This window comes from Malus domestica, chromosome 02 (assembly GCF_042453785.1).
Source record: "Malus domestica chromosome 02, GDT2T_hap1".
NCBI classification, from domain to species: Eukaryota; Viridiplantae; Streptophyta; class Magnoliopsida; order Rosales; family Rosaceae; genus Malus; species Malus domestica.
Window position 1 is genome coordinate 27,090,206 of NC_091662.1, and position 24,992 is coordinate 27,115,197.

A 24,992-nucleotide genomic window follows, 5' to 3' on the forward strand; every position below is an offset into this window, starting at 1 on the left:
TATGGTTAATTATTGAAAATAAAAAAATTATTTACAATAAACAGGAAAAGAAATTAATGGTGTTTCATGTAATTTTTTAATTTGACATTTTTTTGGACTTCTTTTTTATTGGGTAATGCTTGGGAACTAAATTTTTTAAATCAAATTTATAAATTAAATGATGTAGTTGTAGATTATTGGATTATTAATTAAGTGTCGATTAACGTGTTTTTTTTTCTTATTGATGACACGTTCATTTGGTTTAAAAATATGATTTTCCTAGTATTTCATTTTTATTTTCAAGTATTAAATGCAAGAGTAAATTCGTTTTTAATTGGTAATACGAAAGTAAAGTAAAACTGTAGCGGTTGTTAGAGTAATTGTTCAAATGTCAAGGGTTTTCCAAGAAACGCGATGAATTTCACGTGGTGTTAATATAATTAATCCTCTGTATTTTTAAGAGGTTTCAAGTGCAACGACGTCATGCGACTCTCTCTCTCCAACGGCAAATTTTGATAACTAGTCATATTTTGTACCACAAATTAATTTTTAGCCTACCTTTTACAATTCTTACAAATTTAACAAAAAAATCATGTAAAACTTCTAAATTGCCCCCTCTCCTCTCGTCTCTTTCCCCTCTCTTCGGCTCCCCACCCTGTCTCTTCTCCCAAATCCAGTTAGGCACTCATAACTTATGTAAAGAAACATATGTGGCATACCTGAGATTGGCAATGGTAGTAAAACAACTTGTAATCTGAAAGTTTCCTGCAAACAAAAGAAAATTACTACTACACTGTTACAATTTGCAGACAACTAGTTGCTTCTCAACAACTTGTGAATTACTACCTTAATTAGCAAGCTCTTATGTGCACCAATAACATGCAACTAGAACTTCACCGGCTGCGCAGTATGTAAAAAATATGACATGCAGCTAATAAGTAGCATCATAATAGTAGAATATGACGACTTTTCTAATTGAAGAAATTACGAGGGAAACAAAAAGGAAATGGTTTACAAAAAATGAGCTCTCAAAATACGCAGAAATGCTTTAATGGAAGCAAATTAGAACAACCCATGATTCGTATTTTTGGAAATCTTCTATCATCGTACGGAGAGAGCGAGATATGGTAGTGGTGCCGGTCACAGCGGGTGCGCGGTGGTGGTGGATTTGGAGAAAAGACAGGTAGGGTGGGTGCGTCGGTGGTGGTGGATTTGGAGAAGAGACAGGTAGGGTGGGGTGGGATGGGATGGGTTGGTGGGAGTCGAAGAAAGGGGGAAGAAGAGACAAGGAATGGAGGGGCAACTTAGAACTTTTGTATGGATTTTTGGTTAAATTTGTAAGATCGCAAAAGATAAGCTAAAAATCATTTTTTGGTACAAAATATGGTAGTTTTCAAAGTCTCCCCTCCCCAACGCCGCGAGCTCCACCTCCCTCCCTCCGTCGTGTCCGTCTGTCAAATGCATAATTCGGTTGATAAATTTCAGAAATCCTCCATGAAAATCTTTCACGCTTTCAGATTTTCTTTCCAAAATTTTGAGAACTGAGTTCAGTTCGAATCCCAGCCCCACAAAAACTCAGCTTGCTGAGACAAGTTGGGAATCTGTAATTTTCCCTTTCCAGGTACCCCCTCTCTCTCTCTCTGTTTGTCTGTCTAAATTTTGGGTGTTCTCTCTTCAATCTTATGCTTTTTATTTTTCCTTGTAATTTCTAGATTTTTAAGAATTGGGTGGAAACCCAGAAGAAGAAGAATTGAAGGGAATGGAGGATTCATATTCTGTTTGCAGCCCCAGAAGAATCCTGAGTGTGTCAAAGAAGAGGAGGGCAACTGTGTCATTTGTGGATCCAGATGATAAGGCTTCTGGGTTTCATGGCCCCAAGCCTTCTGAAGTCTATGGCTTTGTTGGTTCCATCACTACTGTTGTGGCTACAGGTCCCCTTCTTCATCTTCCAATCAGTGTTTAAAATATCGGTATCGGTGGAAACATCGATATGCAAATTTCTGGAAATAACGCAAATTTGTGAAAATTTCAAACACTGCTTCCAATCTTCATTCTTTTTCAGTTCGGAAAACAAATACTTGTTTTAATTATATTTCTTTATTTTGGGTATACTGTGTGTTGTGCTGTTATGTTAGCAGTTATATTCTTGGTGTGGGCATATGTTCCTGAGTCTTGGCTGCATTCCATTGGGATCTTTTACTATCCCAGCAGGTCAGTGCCCTCTGGTTTCACTTTCAATCGTTTGTGTTTATTAAGTTTTCGTTCAAGATGGTTATCCTCCATCGATTCCATTGTTTTGTTTGTCCAAATGATTAGATGATTAGCTTCTTGCAACTTTGAGAATGTTTGTCATGGTTTGAGAAATTTATAGTCATTTGGGTCGGTAACAAGAACTTTGCGCTATGAATCAGAAATTAGGGTCTTTTGGGGAATTCGTTATAAGCGCTTTGGTTAGGAGCGCTAATATTGAAAGCAAGATGAAATTGTTTATAAAAATTCCAAGTGTTTACTGAAAAAGCTCTTGGAAGTGTTTTTGCATCCATGGAAAAAGGAGGATGCACTATGACGTTTGGTTAAATCGACCCCCTTCCTCCTTGGTTCATGTTTTGTTAAGGGATGGTTTGCCATGTCCACCGTTGAGCACTGTCTAGTCCGGTAGTTTTTTTGGGGTTGACGTCTTAGCATATTGCAACGTCTTCTATCTTGCCAACCTTTATCGTCTGTTTTATCTTTTTCTGTTCCCTGTGGCTTTAGCTTCCTGGCTTTTCAATGAAGTTGCTGTCTGTTAAAAAATAACTGAAAAAGCACTTTGAAGTGCTTCCTCTAGATAGCACTATGCTTTTGTAACCCATAAGCATTTTTTACTTTTTGTTGCCAAACAGTCAGAAGCAGATTTAACCATTAGAAAAGCACTTCCTAACAAAGTAACAAGATTGCTCTTTTGAATTTATGGTACTATTTTCAGGTATTGGGCATTGGCCGTGCCAGCTTACGCTATGATGACATTGGTATTAGCACTGGGATTTTACTGTGGCCTCAACTTCATGTCCACCCCTCCCCCTTCTTCCTTATATACTGTTTACGGTGAGAGTTGATAGCCTTCCCTTTTGTGATCAGAATTTTGGGTCGTGGTTCCAGGCTTTCAGTTCATTGTTTTGATCTAGTTATGTGTGACCTTCCATTTTCTTTTGCAGATGAATTCAGTAGGGATCCTTTGAGCTCTGCTCCAATTGGTGACGATGATCAGCCCATAGAACCCATATCCGATATCAGCATTGACAGAGTCAATCGTTCCATGTTTAAATAACACGAGCAACCTTGGAGGGAATGGCAACCTGTACCCAACTCTCTATTTTTTACCCAGGTGCTGTATTGCTTTCGAATTAATTGATTCTTTGGTTAAGCAAAAGGCAGTCCATTGATTACAGCAGAGGAATACGCCTACTGGAACAGGAAAAAACTAGAAAACAGAGTTTAGCTGCAACCGGCTAGGGCTCAAGTCTCAACCGAGTCTATAAACAGAGAATACGTGGGTTTTTTTTCCGGTTAATACAGAGAATATGTTTTCAATATACAATGAAGAGAACATACTCTCAAGCATAAAGAAGCGCCGCGCTTAAATCGTTAAATGCAATGTTCTACCTCATATTGTGAATACTCATGATTTTACTGGTGAAAAGGATCGATATGACGCAACTCATTTTTTCCCCGGGTGAATGCTTGCGTATAATTTCGTTCATTTTTGCTGTCTTGGTCGCAAATGAAATTGATTCCCAATTGTATCGTCAAATTTATCGTCAAGTTTGAAGAGACAAGGCGTGAACAAGAGAAATTCTAATATGCATTAAGCGTTGCAAGAGGCTTTGGCAAAGTATGCATCCATTACTGCGATTGAGAAAATTTTTTAGTGCAATAGCGTCGTCCAACTAACATGTTCTTAGTTACTGTCCAAGAAAATGTGTAATGTTTCAGTACTCCCTTCTAACATACGTACTCGAGGAATTTAACTCAGCTTCTCCGAATCATCTTGGCTGCCTAAATAGATCATCACGATCACAAGTGGACCAAACAATCCGAAAAGTCAGCAGTGTGTGTATATATACAAGCACTTGCCTTGGATGCTGCAGGTCTTCAGACTTCCGCTTGTTCGGAAGCAGAATACTGACAATTGGCTTCTCTTTCTTGGGGATGGATCACATTCGTAAACGAATTGTCACTCCACGAGAAGCAACCACCGATATTTTTCAACTTCAGAATTTGCTCTCAAGTAACAACTTCAAGCTTTTCTTGGTTGCTTTCTTGAACTTGGATCCTTCATCTGTGAATCTAGCATCTCATGCACTCTAATCTTCAACTGCAGCGCAAACATCCAAGTGCGAATTGTTAGTTGACAAGAAAATACTTCTGTTTCCTATTTAATTGGTATGAAACTACAAACACCGAGCAAGAAGTTCATAACGAAGCAGAGCACATAATCGCATAATACAAGAGATGGCCAATTTAAGTTTCCAAAGGCCGGGTATAAAGCTTCTTTATCCCTTTTTGGAAAGTTCAAAAACAACCGAGCTCAAGGCTTGAACGCTCAACACTATATTTGGAGAGTGAACGTATGATATAAAGATTACCTCGGTGAGCCCTACTTCATTCGTCACTGACACATAAATAGCTCCATCGGGACCCAATTTCCGGTACCTTTCCAACTTAAGATCAGAATCATCACCATTATCAGTGGCAAATAGCACAGGAGACTTTTGCAACAGATCACATTTGGACACAACATCAAGCCACAAATGTTCACCAAACCTCTCCCTTATTTCTTTGTATATGACAAACTGCATGGTCGTCATAGAAAACCATGAATTTAATATACTGCAAAGGAAGAACAAAAGCACAACAGTGAAGGGGGAATTATTTCTACAGAGGTGAATTACCATAAAAAAAGTAACTATACTTATTTCTCAAACATCGCTCAATCTGTTGTGAGATTAATCCCTTCCATTTTAGTTAATTCAATTTAATGCCATTAAAACTATGTTTCACGTCTTGTAATGAATCCAGTAGTCGTACATAAAACCACGCAATACCTGGTCAGAAGGTGAGGTCCCGCATTCCCCAGAGAGGTCATGGACATAGAGAATTGCGGTCGGTAAATGTGAGAGGACAGCAAGTGTCAATTTTTCCAAATTATTTCTGTCCTCTGAAAGATTCAAGAAAAAAAAAGGAAATGCAATGACAACCAATCGAGCAACAAAAAATATAAGCACCAACCACAACCACAGACAAGCTGAAAATAAAAAACTTATCATAACATATCTTGACCACAATCAGTCATGTAACTGAAAAAAAATGTACCAATGAGTGGTGAAGAAACATTTTCTTCTTACCGAACCCAAATAACCTATGTCATTATACTGAAAACGAACCTCAATGCAAAGGAAACCAAGGCATACACAGGACAAGAATTTCCAATAGCATACACACACACACACACACTACACCCAAGTGGTGCTTTAACCGGAGTAGGATAACAGTGACAAGAATTTCCAGTAGTATACCTTTCCTCCGATGCAGTGTCAAATATACTAGTATGTATTACCAGTTTCCAACTTTTGATATCGTCCAAAAGCCTATCCAGTGGAAAACAAAACTTGTATGCCAACCATTAGAGGCGAAGAAAACTTATTATTCTTTGATCATGTGTTGTCAAATCATATTATTGCATATATATGGTCCATAAAGGATTTGCATTAGAAGCACAAGTTCCTACGTTTTTCATATACAAATTAACTTATACAAAACTGAAATGAGACAGTTCTGAACAAACTCAAGTCAAGTTCCCCAGATAGGGTTAACTTTGAGAGACAATGAATTAACTGATTGCATAAATTTGGAGTGTTGTAATGACTTGAAAATTATATGCACGCAGAGTAAAAAGAAAGAAATTGGTTTCCCTATGCTCTGTTGGAGTTATCCTCAAAGTTACTAGTCATATTTGAACCAAAATCCTGTCGGACCTGATATATTTGATCAGACTCTAAACCAAGTTCCATTTACTCAAACGAGTCAGCAATGGTCATAAATACGTCATAACAGTTCATTCAACAATGTACCATAATTGCTTGTGTTTTCAGAAGGGGCCAGTGTGTCAACCAACTATATTAAATTTTGGCATTTAACATCGACATTTTGCATATTGGATCAATGAGTGCAACAATTAAACATAACCACACTATAAGATACCTACAACTAGCAAATGGCAGTCACTTACCATCACATCTCTTCAGCAGGCCAGGAGTGTCTGTCACCTGTAGTCAACTTCTAGATATAAATTAAGACTGAAAATCAAGAATATATATCATTCTAAATATTAGAGAAATTGTCCAACCTGAAAAGTTTGATGGTTTGATATAATATGACCCATTAGTATTCCTCTTGTTGTGAACGGGTAGTTGCAGACCTAAAAGTAAAGGAAAGAAAAAGGTGAGATAAAGACAATGGAACTTGGTGCATCCAGCACCAAAAGAAAAAGAAAAAAATAATAAATAAATAAATAATAATAATAATAATAAAAATGCATAGAGAGAAATAGAAGGTCCATTTTATTTATTTTTCTGGAAATTTTACATAAATTTGCATTATACATACTTTAAAAAAAAAAAAATCAAATCAAATCAAATTTACAAGAGGGGATCTTCAAGGACGATCAGGTGCTGCCTCACCACTCGGCAGAGCTCCAGAAATGAAAGGCGCCGGAGGTTGACTGTTTGAAGTCACACCACTCCGCGGAACTCCAGGAAGAAGATGAGCCAAAGGTTGATCATTTGGAACTTCATTACGCGGTACAGCCCCAGAAGACGAAGGCAATAAATGCCTTTGGAACAAACCCACAAATCTCTGATGATCAAGTAAAACCTGACCATCAGTTTCCTTCATCTGGTCAAGCTTCCTCTTCATGTTTGTAGCATAGTCATGTGCGAGCCGGTGCAACTGTTTATTCTCATGCTTGAGCCCTCTAATCTCCTGTTTGAGACTCATCACTTCAGCCGCCAATGATTCAACTTGGCGGGTTCGAGCAAATAGGCGTTGGGCCATATTAGACACAGAACCTGCACACTGAACACTGAGAGCCAGCGAATCCTTAACAGCTAACTCATCAGACCGTTTGGAAAGTAGTCTGTTATCTTTGGGAGTGAGAAGGTTCCTGGCCACCACCGCAGCGGTCATATCATTCTTCATCACGGAATCCCCAACGGTAAGAGGACCAGTTGAGGAGACGAAGGATGGGCGCCATATGTTGTCTGGAGAAGGCGGGGCTGCCTCTTCAACAAGGTTCAAGTCAAAACGACGGTCGGAGGGGCCAGACATTTTCAAAGGTGTTGAAGAGAGAAGAGGTCGGACAAATCAAGATCTTAGAAGTGCAAGAATGAAGCTTCTACTGGTGGAGATTCAAGTGTGCTTTGGAACTTAATGCCAGCCTCTATAAAAATCTGCACTCGACGGAGCTTCAGAAATCAAAGAGGCGCCTGCTCAGAAATCGAAGAGGCGTTTGCTTTCTCAAAAGTTGGGCTGCTTAGAGATCACGAGGGTTGATCTCAGAAATCGAAGAGCCGTTTGCTTTCTCAAAAGTTGGGCTGCTCAAAGACCACGAAGGCCGATCTCAGAAATCGAAGAGGCGCTCGCTTTCTCAAAAGCTGGGCTCCCTAGAGACCACGAGGGCCGATCTCAGAAATCGAAGAGGCACCTACTTTTCCAGCCTTGTCAGCATCTGTCACACGCACACTCAGCTTTGCGGAAATTATGGGCATTATGTCAAAGACTTCTGGGGAAGTAGAAAACACATGAATCTTACTGTTCAATCACCCACTTCCCACACGCAACAATAGCTCATGGGTACCACAGATAACTTTGCCAAAGTTCTCTGCCAAAGTTGAGCACGTGAAGCTTGCAGCTCCCACTACATCGCTCTGACCAAGAAGGGTAAAAGAATAGCAAAGAAATAGCACTAACAAAGTTTAGACCCATAAATTTTGAAGGTCTAGCTACCATATTATTACCCACAAGGGTAAAGGAACAGTACCACTGCTGGATAATTGGAAAGTCCATGTATGTCAACCTCTGTGCTTCGTGGCAAGGTAGACTAGCAAACATGCCCAACCTTTACTCACATTCGAGAAAACACTCCCAATAAGATTGCTTGCTCCAAAATCGAAGAGGCACCGTCCTCCGAATCTAAAGAGCCAGACTCCCAACATGACTACTTTCTTAAAAATCGAAGAGAGGGTAAAGGAACAGTACCATTGCTGGATAATTGGAAAGTCCCTGTGTGTCAACCTCTGTGCTTCGTGGCAAGGTAGACTAGCAAACATGCCCAACCTTTACTCACATTCGAGAAAACACTCCCAACAAGATTGCTTGCTCCAAAATCGAAGAGGCACCGCCCTCCGAATCTCGAGAGCCACTCTCCCAACATGATTACTTTCTCAAAAATCGAAGAGACACTGCTCCCCGAATCTCGAGAGCCAGACCCCCAGCATGATTGCTTTCTCAAAAATCGGTGAGGCACCGTTCTCCGAATCAATCGAAGAGGCGCTCGCTTTCTCAAAAGCTGGGCTGCTCAGATACCACGAGGGCCGATCTCAGAAATCGAAGAGGCATCTACTTTTCTAGCCTTGTCAGCACCTGTCACACGCACACTCAGCTTTGCAGAAATTATGGGCATTCTGTCGACGACTTCTGGTGAAGTAGAAAGCACATGAATCTTACTGTTCAATCACCCACTTCCCACACGCAACAATAACTCATGGGTACCACAGATCACTTTGCCAAAGTTCTCTGCCAAAGTTGAGCACGTGAAGCTTGCAGCTCCCACTACATCGCTCTGACCAAGAAAGGTAAAAGAATAGCAAAGAAACAGCACTAACAAAGTTTAGACACATAAATTTTGAAGGTCTAGCTACCATATTATTACCCACAAGGGTAAAGGAACAGTACCACTGCTGGATAATTGGAAAGTCCCTGTGTGTCAACCTCTGTGCTTCGTGGCAAGGTAGACTAGCAAACATGCCCAACCTTTACTCACATTCGAGAAAACAGTCCCAACAAGATTGCTTGCTCCAAAATTGAAGATGCACCGTCCTCCGAATCTCGAGAGCCAGACTCCCAACATGACTACTTTCTCAAAATCGAAGAGAGGGTAAAGGAACAGTACCATTGCTGGATAATTGGAAAGTCCCTGTGTGTCAACCTTTGTGCTTCGTGGCAAGGTAGACTAGCAAACATGTCCAACCTTTACTCACATTCGAGACAACACTCCCAACAAGATTGCTTGCTCCAAAATCGAAGAGGCACCGCCTTCCGAATCTCGAGAGCCAGACTCCCAACATGATTACTTCCTCAAAAATCGAAGAGACACTGCTCTCCGAATCTCGAGAGTCAGACCCCCAGCATGATTGCTTTCTCAAAAATCGAAGAGGCATCGTTCTCCGAATCTCGAGAGCCAGATACCACAGACCACTTTTTCAAAGTGCTCTGACAGAGTTAAAACATGTGAAACTGGCAGCTCCCACTACCGTGCTATGACCAAGCAGGGTAAAGGAATAGCATTACTACTTGTTGTTAGGGAGACTCCTATATATGTCGACCTCCATCCCAACGGACAGGCAGACCTGCAAAAATGCTCAACCCTTCATCATATCTGAGAGGGCACTCCCAACAAAGCCTTTCGAAATATTCAGCTTTCTTTCCCCCCGATAATACCTCTGCAAACAAGCTATACTAGAGCAAGAATATCTCATATCATCAGGGTTAAAAGCAAGAGTATCCCATATCATGCTTTTTCCCTGTTTTTTCTTTTGGCCTTGTTTTTACCTGCAAGACAAGGAGAAAGAGAGCAATATGTCAGCACTTGGAATCAAGCTTCCAGCCAGGAACCCCTTACCTGATTACTTACCTGACATTGCTCTCGAGTACTCATCTTCATCATCTTATGTTTCCAGGGAAGATTCCGCATCTGCTTGAGGAACAGATAGGGCAAGTGCGAAGGATACAAGGAAGCATGTGGAGACAAGCGTAACAGCACACGTGCCGATACATCCATTACTCTGTCAAAAGCAAAAGTATCCCATATCAGCAGGGTGGAACGTACTCTAGATTTGATGGACTTGTTTTGACCCTCAAATTCTTCAGTCGGCCTTATACTCTGGAGGAAACCAGAAAACCCTCCAGCTCAGTTCAAGAATAAGCCTGTGGAAAGTTACTTCTTCAAAAGCAAAAGTATCTCATATCATCTCTTCTCATTTTTCTTCTCTTTATCCTTCATGCTGCTGCAAGATGGGGAGAAGGTGAACAATCAGTCGGAGCTCTGATTGCTTACCTTGTCTGTCACCTCTTTCAGCAGACCCCCTAGCTCGGCGACTTGGGGGACTCCTACTACATGGTTTGTATCGCGCTTGACCAAGCCTGAAACTACAAGTAAGCTTCAAGTGAAATTGATACATTACCTTGTGCATCTCCACCAGTTAAAGATACCACCCCTGGATGGAGGAAGAGTACTTCCAGAGAAGATGCCACATCTACCTATGAGACAGATAAGGCAAGTCAAGACGACACCACACTCCGATACTTAGAAGTTTCGTGATTACGTGATCATTCTCCCACAATATTTCCTAATGTCATTTGTACTAAATCATTCACTCGTACTCACTAAAGGAGAGCTTGAACCTATGTACTTGTGTAAACCCTTCACAATTAATGAGAACTCTTCTATTCCGTGGACGTAGCCAATCTGGGTGAACCACGTACATCTTGTGTTTGCTTTCCTATCTCTATCCATTTATATACTTATCCACACTAATGACCGGAGCAATCTAGCGAAGATCACAAAAAGCGACCGTTTTCGTTACCTAGGATCTATCTTGCAAGAGAACGGAGAATTAGATGGAGATCTCAACCATAGAATACGAGCTGGATGGAAAGAGTGCATCCGGCGTGTCGTGTGACCGTCGTAGGCCACTGAAGCTCAAGGAAAAATTTTATAGGACGGCAATAAGGCCAGCGATGTTGTATGGCAGAGAATGTTGGGTGGTGAAGCATCAACACGTACACAAAATGGGTGTAGCGGAGATGAGGATGCTTCGTGGGATGTGTGGGCACACGAGAAAGGATAAGATTGGGAATGAGGATATCCGAGGTAAAGTAGGAGTAGCCGAAATTGTAGGAAAGATGAGAGAAAATCGGCTCTGGTGATTTGGACATGTGCAAAGAAGGCCGACTGACGCTCCGGTTCGAAGATGTGACTACGGGACAGAGGTTCAGGGCCGAAGGGGTAGAGGAAGACCTAGGAAAACTTTGGAAGAGACTCTAAGAAAAGACTTAGAGTACTTGGATCTAACGGAGGGCATGACACAAAACCGAGCGCAATGGCGTTCTAGGATTCATATAGCCGACCCCACTTAGTGGGAAAAGGCTTTGTTGTTGTTGTTGTACAGAAACAGATGCTCAATTGGGCCAGCCACAAATATCATTCGATGCATACAGGAGCTGCTCAACAGACTCTAGATTCACAGTACAACTTCCATGGTACTAAGTCAACATCCCAAATACCAAACCCAACCTCACCCTAGTATACCCCGAACCAAAAGATATTAAACTAAAGGAATGTAGAATAACATTGTACACAGAACACCAAATAAGAAAACCCCTGCTCTCTGAAACACATTTTCCTTCAACACGATTAACTTCTAATCCTCTCCGAAAAGAAAGGTAAAAGGATTTAAATCATGAGTCTCCATTGTAGTTACTACTACCACGTCAAAAGTCTTAAACATATTATGCAAATTTCTTTGATGATAAAGATCATACGTACTTATAGAAGTGAAGTATCAATGGGAAAAATTTTTTCCCCTCTAGGGACACTGAATAATAATATATAATATAATGCAACCAGCTTGAATCCTACAGATGATCACCAAAAGTTTTATTAAGAAAGAAATCATTTTGATAATTTTCTCTCGGCCACTCCACTTTTGGTATTCCTTTGCATTTCTCTTTTTTCGGATTTCCATTCATTCATTTTGATTATTAATGGGTTTCAACACACCACCAATGGAGTCCCATTCGAAATATCCTTCTGGAAATATATAAAAAAATACCAACTCCAATAGCAATATTCAAGGTTCCTAATTGCTGAAGCAAATTAAATCATACAATTGACCAATCTAGCCACCATTCATTCAACTTGTCTCATTAACACCTTTATTGGCTATTTTTCTGCAAAAAGAACATATTTGTCATGGAAATTGTGGATACCTCAGGCTTCCCAGTGGAGAGTATACGAACCAAAGATGACTTCCCAACATTAGGAGCTCCAACAAGACAAAGTGTTGGTGCTTCCAGATCAACTACTGGCATTGCTCGCAGAGTCTGCAAGTATAAATGGTTAAAACAGACAGGCTTTCAAAAGGGGGAAAAAAGCACCATGACTAAACAAACCAGAGTTGCATAAATCAACCCAATAAAGGTTCTAAAATGCATTCCTAAACAAGGCATGGATCCACAGAGAAAACGTTTTTAATTATAATTGAACGTATGATGCAACCAGGTAGTATGATTTCTTTTCCTTCTTTTTTCTTAGAGGTAGGGAAATTTAGACAAGTCTGTCGAACTGGAGTTATAACCTTGATTTGGGCATTTGTTGGATTAATGACCCTCCTATGTGGATTAGTTCTGTGCTGATGGATGACTTATTTGGGGTTTCTAGGCCTCGGAACATTTGTAATTCTGATGTTGTGTAGTTTCTTTTGGGGTGTTTCACCCCTGTTGTTTGCCAAAAAAACAAAAATTAGACAACTAAAAATGGTACAAAATTTAGTGATAAAAATGATAGGCTACACATACTTTTTTCTTCTACAGAGCATTAAATTAAGAGAACTTTAACGAAAAGCACCTGATACTGTTCACTTTAACGAAAAACCACATTTTTACACTAAAAAGTCAATCCTGGTACTATTCACTTTACCCTTTATTTTGTCCTTATCATTAAAACTCAAAGTTTTCAAGCCCTTTTCATTAGTTTTCCTTTTAAATTAAAGGAAACTGAATGATACAAATTTTTCCTGACATAAATTTTTATAGAATATTGAAAATCTTGTGGTGCAAGATCAGATTCTCAGACGCCATATCTATAAAATATCAAAAACATAGATATGATGTGTATTGAAACAATTAAATAGTTAATTAACTATCATAATACACTATACATGTCATGCCTTCCTTAAGTTCAAATGAAAAATGAAAAACCCAAAACAAGAACCACTATAGAACCAAGTTCAGAAAGCAAAGTACCTTGGCTATGTGTAGCAAATCATCAACATGTTTTCCTTCACGATTAAATGTCTCTTCAACTTTCTTTATACCCTGGAGAGATAGTGGTAACAGAGTAAATATCTATCCGCACAGCTGAAATGGAGTTTTTCTTTTTTGGGTAAAGAATAGAAATGACCTCAGTTAGTCTTGCCTCTGCTTCCTTCTTCGTCGTTGACTGCCACAAAATATACAAGCCTTTGTTAAATATTGTCTTCTAGAATTAATAAATTACTTCCAAATTTTTTATTTTTTTTCTTATGTTTTAATCTAGGCTAGGATCCCGAGCATTTTGCATATGCGAAATTCCAACGGTGATAAGAGATTAAAAATGGACTAGGGATACAACAACAACAACAAAGCCTTTTCCCACTAAGTGGGGTTGGCTATATGAATCCTAGAACGCCATTGCGCTCGGTTTTGCACATGTCCAAACCCATTTTGTGTACGTGTTGATGCTTCACCGTCCAACATTCTGTGCCATACATCATCGCCGGCCTTATTGTCGTCCTATAAAATTTTCCCTTGAGCTTCAGTGGCCTACGACCGTCACACAACACGCCGGATGCACTCTTCCACTTCATCCATCCAACTTGTATTCTATGGTTGAGATCTCCATCTAATTCTCCGTTTTTTTTGCAAGATAGATCCTAGGTAGCGAAAACGGTCGCTCTTTAGTATTACCTAATCTCCGATCCTCGCCCCTAACTCATTTTGGCCTCCATTTGCACTGAGCTTGCACTCCATATATTCTGTCTTTGATCGGCTTAGGCGAAGACCTTTAGATTCCAATACTTCTCTCCAAAGGTTAAGCTTCGCATTTACCCCTCATGAGTTTCATCTATCAACACTATATCATTTGCGAGAAGCATACACCAAGGAATATCATCTTAAATATGTTCTGTTAACTCATCCATTACCAACGCAAAAGGGTAAGGACTTAAGGATTGTTGATGCACAAAATCAGTGAGGACTTTGGTACAACAGAAAGTATTAAGTTATTGCTTTGGTCATTAGTGTGAATAAGTACGTAAAAGGATAGAGACAGGAAAACAAACATAAGATGTACGTGGTTCACCCAGATTGGCTACATCCACGGAGTAGATGAGTTCTCATTAATTGTGAAGGGTTTACACAAGTACATAGGTTCAAGCTCTCCTTTGCTGAGTACAAATGAATGATTTAGTACAAATGACATTAGGAAATATTGTGGGAGAATGATCTCGTAATCATGAAACTTCTAAGTACCGAAGTGTGGTATCGTCTTCACTTGCCTTATCTGTCTCATAGGTAGATGTGGCATCTTCTCTGGAAGTACTCTTCCTCCATTCAGGGGTGGTATCTTTAACTGGTGGAGATGCACAAGGTAATGTATCAATTTCACTTGAAGCTTACTTGTAGTTTCAGGCTTGGTCAAGCGCGATACAAACCATGTAGTAGGAGTCCCCCAAGTCGTTGAGCTAGGGGATCTGCTGAAAGAGGTGACAGACAAGGTAAGCAATCAGAGCTCCAAGCAATCAGTCCCAGATCAGAAGTTTGATTTCGAGTTCCGGCTGATTGTTCTCATTCTTCCTATCTTGCAGGTAGCATGAAGGATAAAGAGAAGAAAATGAGAATAGATGATATGAGATACTTTTGCTTTTGAAGAAGTAACTTTCCACAGGCTTATTCTTGAACTGGGCTGGAGGGTTTTCTGGTTTCCTCCAGAGTATAAGGCCGACTGAAGAATTCGAGGGTCAAAACAAGTCCATCAAATCTAGAGTACGTTCGACCCTGCTGATATGGGATACTTTTGCTGTTGACAAAGTAGTGGATGTATCGGCACGCGTTCTGTTACGTTTGTCTCCACATGCTTCCTTGTATCATTTTCACTTTCCCTATCAGTTACTCAAGCAGATGTGGTATCTTCTCTGGAAGCATAAGATGTTGAAGATGAGTACTCGAGAGCAATACCAGGTAAGTAATCAGGTAAGGGGTTCCAGGCAGTCAGTTCCTGACTAGAAGCTTGATTCCAAGTGCTGACTAATTGCTCTCTTTCTCTTTGTCTTGCAGGTAAGAACAAGGCCAAAGGAAAAGACAGGGAAAAAGCATGATATGGAATACTCTTGCTTTTAACCCTGATGATATGAGATATTCTTGCTCTGGTGTAGCTTGTTTGCAAAGGTATTATCGGGAGGAAAGAAAGCTGAGTATTTCGAGAGGCTTCGTTGGGAGTGCCCTCTCAGATATGAGGAAGGGTTAAGAATCTTTGCAGGTCTGCCTGTCCGTTGAGGATGGAGGTCGACATATATAGGAGTTTCCCTAACAACAAGTAGTAATGCTATTCCTTTACCCTACTTGGTCATAGCACGGTAGTGGGAGCTGTCAGCTTCACGTGTGTCAGAGCACTTTGAAAAAGTGGTTTGTGGTATCTGGAAAGCTGATATTGCGTGTGAAGATTACAGACAAGCTTTATCCAAGGAGATCTGACTCTTGAAATTGAGAAAGCGGTGCCTCTTCGGTTTTCGAACAAGCAATCCTGTCGGGGATCTGACTCTCGAGATTCGGAGAACGGTGCCTCTGCGATTTTTGAGAGAGCAATCCTACTGGGAGTCTGGCTCTCAAGATTCGGAGAGCGGTGTCTCTTCGATTTTTGAGAAATTAATCATGTTGGGAGTCTGGCTCTCGAGATTCGGATAACAGTGCCTCTTCGATTTTGGAGCAAGCAATCTTGTTGGGAGTGTTTTCTCGAATGTGAGTAAAGGTAGGGCATGTTTGCTAGTCTACCTTGCCACGGAGCACAGAGGTTGACACACAGGGACTTTCCAATTATCCAGCAGTGGTGCTGTTCCTTTACCCTTGTGGGCAATAATATGATAGCTAGACCTTCAAAATTTATGTGTCTAAACTTTGTTAGTGCTGTTTCTTTGCTATTCTTTTACCCTTCTTGGTCATAGCGATGTAGTGGGAGCTGCAAGCTTCACGTGTCTAAACTTTGTCAGAGATCTTTGGCAAAGTTATCTGTGGTACCCCTGAGCTGATGGTGCGTGTGAAAAGTGGATGATTGAACAGTAAGATTCACGTGCTTTCTACTTCACCAGAAATCTTCAACAGAATGCCCGTAATTTCAGCAAAGCTGAGTGTGCATGTGACAGGTGCTGACAAGGCTGAAAAAAGCAGGTGCCTCTTCGATTTCTAAGATCGGCCCTCGTGGTCTCTGAGCAGCTCAGCTTTTGAGAAAGCAAGCCTCTTCAATTTCTGAGATCGGTCTTCGTGGTCTTTGAGCGGCTCAGCTTTTGAGAAAGCAAACGCCTCTTCGATTTCTGAGATCGGCCCTCGTGGTCTCTGAGCAACCCAGCTTTTGAGAAAGCAAACACCTCTTCTATTTCTGAAGCTCCGCCGAGTGCAGATTTTTATAGAGGCTGGCATTAAGTTTCAAAGCACACTTGAATATTCACTAATAGAAGCTCCCTTCTTGCACTTCTAAGATCTTGATTAGTCCGACCTCTTCTCTCTTCAACACCTTTGAAAATGTCTGGCCCCTTCGACCGTCGTTTTGACTTGAACCTTGTTGAAGAGGCAGCCACGCCTTCTCCAGACAACATATGGCGCCCATCCTTCTTATCCCCTACTGATCCTCTTACCGTTGGGGATTCCGTGATGAAGAATGATATGACCGCTGCGGTGGTGGCCAGGAACCTTCTCACTCCCAAAGATAACAGACTACTTTCCAAACGGTCTGATGAATTGGCTGTTAAGGATTCTTTGGCTCTGAGTATTCAGTGTGCAGGTTCTGTGTCTAATATGGCCCAACGCCTATTTGCTCGAACTCGCCAAGTTGAATCATTGGCGGCTGAAGTGATGAGTCTCAAACAGGAGATTAGAGGGCTCAAGCATGAGAATAAAGAGTTACACCGGCTCGCACATAACTATACTACAAACATGAAGAGGAAGCTTGACCAGATGAAGGAATCTGATGGTCAGGTTTTACTTGATCATCAACGGTTTGTGGGTTTGTTCCAAAGGCATTTATTGCCTTCGTCTTCTGAGGCTGTACCGTATAATGAAGCTCCAAATGATCAACCTCCGATGCCTCCTCCTTCTAGGGTTCTATCCAGTACTGAGGCTCCGAATAATCCCTCTCCGATGCCTTCTCTTTCTGGGGCTCTACCGACTGCTGAGACTTCTCCTAAGCAACCTTTGTGAAAGCTCCCTCTTGTTTGTTTATTTTGACTCATGTATATGTACATATTTGTAACTTATCGAAGATATCAATAAATAAGTTTTGCTTCATTTCCAACGTATTGTGTTAAATACACCAAAGCCTTCTTCACTGAGTGGGGTCGGCTATATGAATCTTAGAACGCCATTGTGCTCGATCCTGTGTCATGTCCTCCGTTAGATCCAAATACTCTAAGTCTTTTCTTAGAGTCTCTTCCAAAGTTTTCCTAGGTCTTCCTCTACCCATTCGGCCCTGAACCTCTGTCCCGTAGTCGCATCTTCTAACCAGAGCGTCAGTAGGCCTTCTTTGTACATGTCCAAACCACTGTAACCGATTTTCTCTCAACTTTCCTACAATTTTGGCTACTCCTACTTTACCTCGGATATCCTCATTCCTAATCTTATCCTTTCTCGTGCGCCCACACATCCAACGAAGCATCCTCATCTCCGCTACACCCATTTTGTGTACGTGTTGATGCTTCACCGCCCAACATTCTGTGCCATATAGCATCGCCGGCCTTATTGCCGTCCTATAAAATTATCCCTTGAGCTTCAGTGGCATACGGCGGTCACACAACACGCCGGATGCACTCTTCCACTTCATCCATCCAACTTGTATTCTATGGTTGAGATCTCCATCTAATTCTCCGTTCTTTTGTAAGATAGATCCTAAGTAGCGAAAACGATCGCTCTTTGGTATTTCCTGATCTCCGATCCTCACCCCTAACTCATTTTGGCCTCCATTTGCACTGAACTTGCACTCCATATATTCTGTCTTTGATCGGCTTAGGCGAAGACCTTTAGATTCCAACACTTCTCTCCAAAGGTTAAGCTTCGCATTTACCCCTTCCTGAGTTTCATCTATCAACACATTATCGTCTGCGAAAAGCATACACCAAGGAATATCATCTTGAATATGTCCTGTTAACTCATCCATTACCAACGCAAAAAGGTAAGGATTTAAGGATGAGCCTTGATGTAATCCTACAGTTATGGGGAAGCTTTCGGTAAGAGAAGATGCAGGTAATCCTCATAAGGCTAATACAGGACAAGTAGGTGAGAAATTTCAAGAATGCTAAGTAGTTAACAAATGGAAGCCAATATGAAACAGGCATGGAAGAATAATGTAACACACCATAAAATACCACTTAAATTTTAACTAACGTTTCAATGCTATATACAATGGAGCATAAACATAAAAATTAAGGAGGTGTCTGAGAATTGAAAGAAAGAAGCATAAGATGCCAACTATAAGTGCATCATATGCAATCATGATGGACAATGTGAAGGAATTCAGTCAAAGGTCATAAATTTCCACACTGAAAGCTTGAATTGGGAATTGTATCCACCTTAGCACAAAGAGATGCATGTTCCTTTCCAATAGACACAACCTTCTTCCTCAAAGCATCCACATTTCCCAACACCTGTAATTATCAAATAAAAAAGTTGAAGACCGACCAGTTGATGAGAGTCTAATACCTGTCTGCATTCTCTTAGTGTCACAAAATAGTATAATTCAGTCCTGATGGAGATACAATCGGAAAACTAGTTTGAAAGGTATACATTAAAATCATTCACAAAGACAAGGAGAGAGAGCATGTTTTCCACATCATTATGAGAATATCAAGAAGTTATTCCAAATAACTTTTTACAGTAATAACATCCTTGATTTATTCTGCATTGAAAATTGGCCATGATTTGCTCCGTATGTACCTGTTCATAATTTCCATCCCCAAGAGTTAATTCAATAAGAGATCGTTCATAAGGGTGAAGACACTTTTTATTTGGAAAATTCTCCGAATAAGTTCTCAATGGAATTGCCAGTTCCTGCAGAAGAAAACAAAAAGCTAGTCAGTAATCATTGAACAGTCTTTCATATAAAAACAGTACAAAAGAAAATATAATAAAATGTTAAATTTAAGTTAAGAACAAACTTTCATCAATGCATCAAGTTGCTTTGAACCTCTATTTCTTTCTCGCTTTGCAATATTGGCAATACCTGAAAATAAGATATCAAAATCATGGGCAGCAGACTAGCAGTAGGGGACCTACAAACCAAGTTCCCTGCAATTCTGATCTAATGTATTTTTGTTAAAATAGATATAATATAAATTCTCATTACAAATACCCTTTGTTGGTGTAATCCTCTTAGCCTTCCTTAGTGCCGAATACAGAATGTCAACAGATGGCATCACCATGGGTAGCTTTTGGAATGCACCAACATCTTCAAGATTTTCGGGTGATTTTTCCTAAAATTACAATATTGGGAACCATGGTACCATCATTACTTCCTCCAATATTTTTGTCCCAAAATAAATGAGTGGTAAAAGATGCAAGAAGGTATTCATCACAAAAATAAAATAAAATTTGATATAAGCGTGAAACTTATTTAAACTTGAGAGAACAATGCCCTTCCTGTTCTGTCACACTAGAATACCAAGTAAACAAATTGACAACAATCCACTAACATACAGCATTAAGATATTAAACTTGCTCAAGTTGTCAACAAGATCGATTATTTACTCAAAAGAACTCGTCATTGAAGCTATTCCTGCAACCTATCGTATGAGATGCACACCCAATAACAGCAGTCAGAAATTTCTAAATCCCAAACTTCAAAGACGTTATTCATGGTGGTCATTGATCAACAAAACCCAACTCCCTCGTTGACTGCTCCAGAAGGTCATACCCTTTTTGCAGCAATCATTTATGCTTAAATCCTGAATTTCGTGTTAATTTGCACTATACCCTGATACTTATTCATAGGATCTCTCCAACCTCTCGTACTCTCATCGTCCAATAAGAAAATGGTAGTAGTAGAAGTAATGAGGGAAGGTATTCATATATAATGTCAAAGACATATAGTTTGTAATAAGAACACAAGAGCAAACCAATTACTAACTCAATGCTCTTGAAATTATACTATTTCCATGAAACTAGAAAGTAATAATTACACAATGTTAAACCTTCGCTTCCTTATTCTTTTCCCTTTTCCGGACCAATTTATAATTTCATATCATTTCTTGCTTTGCTTCACTCGCTAGTAATTTATCCTTATGTACGGTTAGATGTGCCCATTCCATGAGACCAAACAAATACAGATACAACAACAACAACAACAACAACAAAGCCTTTTCCCACTAAGTGGGGTCGGCTATATGAATCCTAGAACGCCATTGCGCTCGGTTTTGTGTCATGTCCTCCGTTAGATCCAAGTACTCAAGTCTTTTCTTAGGGTCTCTTCCAAAGTTTTCCTAGGTCTTCCTCTACCCCTTCGGCCCTGAACCTCTGTCCCGTAGTCGCATCTTCTAACCAGAGCGTCAGTAGGCCTTCTTTGTACATGTCCAAACCACTGTAACCGATTTTCTCTCAACTTTCCTACAATTTTGGCTACTCCTACTTTACCTCGGATATCCTCATTCCTAATCTTATCCTTTCTCGTGTGCCCATACATCCCACGAAGCATCCTCATCTCCGCTACACCCATTTTGTGTACGTGTTGATGCTTCACCGCCCAACATTCTGTGCCATACAACATCACTGGCCTCATGTCCTCCGTTAGATCCAAGTACTCAAGTCTTTTCTTAGGGTCTCTTCCAAAGTTTTCCTAGGTCTTCCTCTACCCCTTCGGCCCTGAGCCTCTGTCCCGTAGTCACATTTTCGAACCGGAGCGTCAGTAGGCCTTCTTTGCACATGTCCAAACCACCGGAACCGAGTTTCTCTCATATTTCCTTCAATTTTGGCTACTCCTACTTTACCTCAGATATCCTCATTCCCAATCTTATCCTTTCTCGTGTGCCCATACATCCCACGAAGCATCCTCATCTCCGCTACACCCATTTTGTGTACGTGTTGATGCTTCACCGCCCAACATTCTGTGCCATACAACATCACTGGCCTTATTGTCGTCCTATAAAATTTTCCCTTGAGCTTCAATGGCCTACGACGGTCACACAACACGCCGGATGCACTCTTACACTTCATCCATCTAGCTTGTATTCTATGGTTGAGATCTCCATCTAATTCTCCGTTCTCTTGCAAGATAGATCCTAGGTAGCGAAAATGGTCACTTTTTGTGATCTTCGCTAGATTGTTCCGGTCATTAGTGTGGATAAGTATATAAATGGATAGAGATAGGAAAGCAAACACAAGATGTACATGGTTCACCCAGATTGAATACGTCCACGGAATAGAGTAGTTCTCATTAATTGCGAAGGGTTTACATAAGTACATAGGTTCAAGCTCTCCTTTAGTGAGTACAAGTGAATGATTTAGTACAAATGACATTAGGAAATATTGTGGGAGAATGATCTCGTAACCACGAAACTTCTAAGTACCGGAGTGTGGTATCGTCTTGACTTGCCTTATCTGTCTCATAGGTAGATGTGGCATCTTCTCTGGAAGTACTCTTCCTCCATCCAGGGGTGGTATCTGTAACTGGTGGAGATGCACAAAGTAATGTATCAAATTCACTTGAAGCTTACTTGTAGTTTCAGGCTTGGTCAAGCGCGATACAAACCATGTAGTAGGAGTTCCCCAAGTCACCGAGCTAGGGGATCTGCTGAAAGAGGTGACAGACAAGGTAAGCAATCAGAGCTCCGGCTGATTGTTCACATTCTCCCTATCTTGCAGGCAGCATGAAGGATAAAGAGAAGAAAAATGAGAAGAGATGATATGGGATACTTTTGCTTTTGAAGAAGTAACTTTCCATGGGCTTATTCTTGAACTGGGCTGGAGGGTTTTCTGGTTTCCTCCAGAGTATAAGGCCGACTGAAGAATTTGAGGGTCAAAACAAGTCCATCGAATCTAGAGTATGTTCGACCCTGCTGATATGTGATACTTTTGCTTTTGACAGAGTAGTGGATGTATCAGCACGTGTGCTGTTACGCTTGTCTCCACATGCTTCCTGGTATCCTTCTCACTTGCCCTATCTGTTCCTTAGGCAGATGCGGTATCTTCCCTGGAAGAATAAGATGTTGAAGATGAGTACTCGAGAGCAATGCCAGGTAAGTAATCAGGTAAGGGGTTCCAGGCAGTCAGTTCCTGGCTGGAAGCTTGATTTCAAGTGCTGACTGATTGCTCTCTTTCTCCTTGTCTTGCAAGTAAGAACAAGGCCAAAGGAAAAGATAGGGAAAAAGCATGATATGGGATACTCTTGCTTTTAACCCTGATGATATGAGATATTCTTGCTCTAGTATAGCTTGTTTACAGAGGTATTATCGGGGGGAAAGAAAGATGAATATTTCGAAAGGCTTCGTTGGGAGTGCCCTCTCATATAAGAGGAAGGGTTGAGCATTTTTGCAGGTCTGCCTGTCCGTTGGGGATGGAGGTCGACATATATAGGAGTCTCCTTAACATCAAGTAATAATATTATTCCTTTACCCTGCTTGGTCATAGCACGGTAGTGGGAGCTGCCAGCTTCACATGTTTTAACTCTGTCAGAGCACTTTGAAAAAAGTGGTCTGTGGTATCGGGAAATCTGATGTTGCGTGTGAAGATTACAGACAAGCTTTATCCAAGGAGATCCAGCTCTTAAAGTTGGGAAAGTAGTGCCTCTTCGGTTTTCAAACAAGCAATCTTGTCGGGGATCTGGCTCTCGAGATTCGGAGAACGATGCCTCTTCGATTTTTGAGAAAGCAATCCTGCTAGGGGTCTGGCTCTCGAGATTCGGAGAGCGGTGTCTCTTCGATTTTTGAGAAAGTAATCATGTTGGGAGTCTGGCTCTCGAGATTCAGAGGGCGGTGCCTCTTCGATTTTGGAGCAAGCAATCTTGTTGGGAGTGTTTTCTCGAATGTGAGTAAAGGTTGGGCATGTTTGCTAGTCTACCTTGCCACGAAGCACAGAGGTTGACACATCGTGACTTTCTAATTATCCAGCAGTGGTACTGTTCCTTTACCCTTGTGGGTAATAATATGGTAGCTAGACCTTCAAAATTTATGTGTCTAAACTTTGTTAGTGTTGTTTCTTTGCTATTCTTTTACCCTTCTTGGTCAGAGCGATGTAGTAGAAGCTGCAAGCTTCACGTGTCTCAACTTTGTCAGAGAACTTTGGCAAAGTTATCTGTGGTACCCATGAGCTACTGTTTTCTCCGTCTGAGCAATTCCTTGCACCAAGTCTCCAAGGTCTTCCCAAAATTTCTCCTTCGAACTCGTATCCAACCCTACTTGAGGTGCGTACGCACTAATCACATTGATAAGTTCTTGTCCTATTACAATCTTGATTGCCATGATTCTATCTCCTACCCTTTTGACATCTACAACATCTTGTGTCAAGGTCTTGTCCACGATGATGCCAACACCGTTTCTCGTTCTATTTGTGCCCGAATACCATAGTTTAAACCCTGAGTTTTCTAGATCATTTGCCTTACGACCAACCCACTTAGTTTCTTGTAGGCACATAATATTTATCCTTCTCCTCACCATAACTTCTACTACTTCCATAGATTTTCCCGTCAAGGTTCCTATATTCCACGTTCCTAAACGCATTTTGTTCTCTTGAACTCTACCCTTCTGTCCTAGCTTCTTCACCCTTCCCCGTCTAATAGGATCAAAGTACTTCTTTTGTGTGTCCCGTGTAAAGTTGATAGGAGCATATGCTCCCAAACAACTTTGAGTGGAGTCGTTCGAAAAGAAGTTTCTATGGCCCCCTTGCTCATTTAACACTGCATCCGGGTGCCGATGGAGATACAGCGACCCTTGCTTACTTATCACTGTGCTCGGGCCACACAGCGCGCCACTTACGGGTGACGCCCTAGCTTTAGCGCGATTTCATTCTGGATTCATTTTCATAAGGATTCGACGTAATCATGGAGTGCCGGCTGTCGACTACCTGACACCCTCCCCCTCCTCCTTTATCCGGGCTTGGGACCGGCAATATAAGATAAACTTACACGGCGGAGTTACCAAACAAATACAGATACCAAGGAAAAATACCTTCTATTTGCTTTCCCGTTCTACAACGGCTGACGGTACATAGCTTCCCTTGACAACTTCGTATGTGCTAGTTTGTATTTCCTTGCAGAAGCACAGAACCGGATAATTTCTAGCACTCGGTATCAAGTGAGGACCTGCATTAAGATTCAAATCATTTCAGAAAACAGTAATGGCAAAAAAAAAGAGTTTCAGGAACTAATTAATGGCAGTAATCAAGAAGCAAGCATGGATTCCATAGCCAATAAAGAAAACCTTTTGAGAGAGAGAGAGAGAGAGAGAGAGAGAGAGAGAGAGAGAAAACCTTTTGAAATTTTGGAGAGTGTGAGTGGTAATCTGTTAGGGGTCTGCCACAATTGGAAGAGACTGCAAGCCCTGCTCATCATTTTCCCTGCTCAATCAATCCACCTTCTCAGGTATTTGTTCCATGAAAAACAATGTTCAACTGATAAGATAGGTTTTTGAGGTTTAGAGAGCTGCTAAACCATCCTGTTGTCTTATTTTTAGGCGAATTTGAACCTCTTC

At 40.9% G+C, this 24,992-nt stretch overlaps 2 protein-coding genes across 5 annotated transcripts; one reads left to right on the forward strand and one right to left on the reverse strand.

Moving 5' to 3' along the window:
* Positions 1-943: 943 nt before the first annotated feature.
* LOC103406799 (phosphatidylinositol N-acetylglucosaminyltransferase subunit P-like) lies at positions 944-3,675 on the forward strand. 3 transcript variants are annotated; one of them, XM_008345796.4, is made up of 5 exons: positions 944-1,600; positions 1,692-1,910; positions 2,118-2,190; positions 2,945-3,063; positions 3,174-3,675. In XM_008345796.4, exons 2-5 carry the CDS (start codon positions 1,739-1,741, stop codon positions 3,284-3,286), a joined length of 477 nt encoding a protein of 158 aa, XP_008344018.1. In that variant the 5' UTR covers positions 944-1,600; positions 1,692-1,738; the 3' UTR covers positions 3,287-3,675. The 3 variants fall into 3 exon arrangements, with proteins under 3 accessions (XP_008344018.1, XP_008344012.1, XP_070673508.1); XM_008345790.4 differs by having other exon boundaries at positions 1,321-1,600; positions 3,144-3,675; XM_070817407.1 differs by lacking the exon at positions 944-1,600 and having other exon boundaries at positions 1,609-1,910.
* Positions 3,676-3,841: 166 nt separating this feature from the next.
* On the reverse strand, positions 3,842-24,992 carry LOC103407242 (nucleolar GTP-binding protein 1-like). Of its 2 annotated transcripts, none has more exons than XR_011578247.1 (14): positions 24,772-24,966; positions 24,471-24,604; positions 19,667-19,787; positions 19,473-19,537; positions 19,252-19,365; positions 18,888-18,962; positions 13,478-13,516; positions 13,321-13,392; positions 12,286-12,399; positions 6,365-6,436; positions 6,248-6,284; positions 5,064-5,176; positions 4,605-4,848; positions 3,842-4,333 (listed from the first exon to the last, which is right to left on the reverse strand). XR_011578247.1 is itself a non-coding variant. In XM_029093470.2 (14 exons), exons 3-14 carry the CDS (start codon positions 19,734-19,736, stop codon positions 4,256-4,258), a joined length of 1,056 nt encoding a protein of 351 aa, XP_028949303.2. In that variant the 5' UTR covers positions 19,737-19,787; positions 24,471-24,604; positions 24,772-24,992; the 3' UTR covers positions 3,842-4,255. The 2 variants fall into 2 exon arrangements, 1 of the variants encoding a protein (XP_028949303.2); XM_029093470.2 differs by having other exon boundaries at positions 4,605-4,811; positions 24,772-24,992.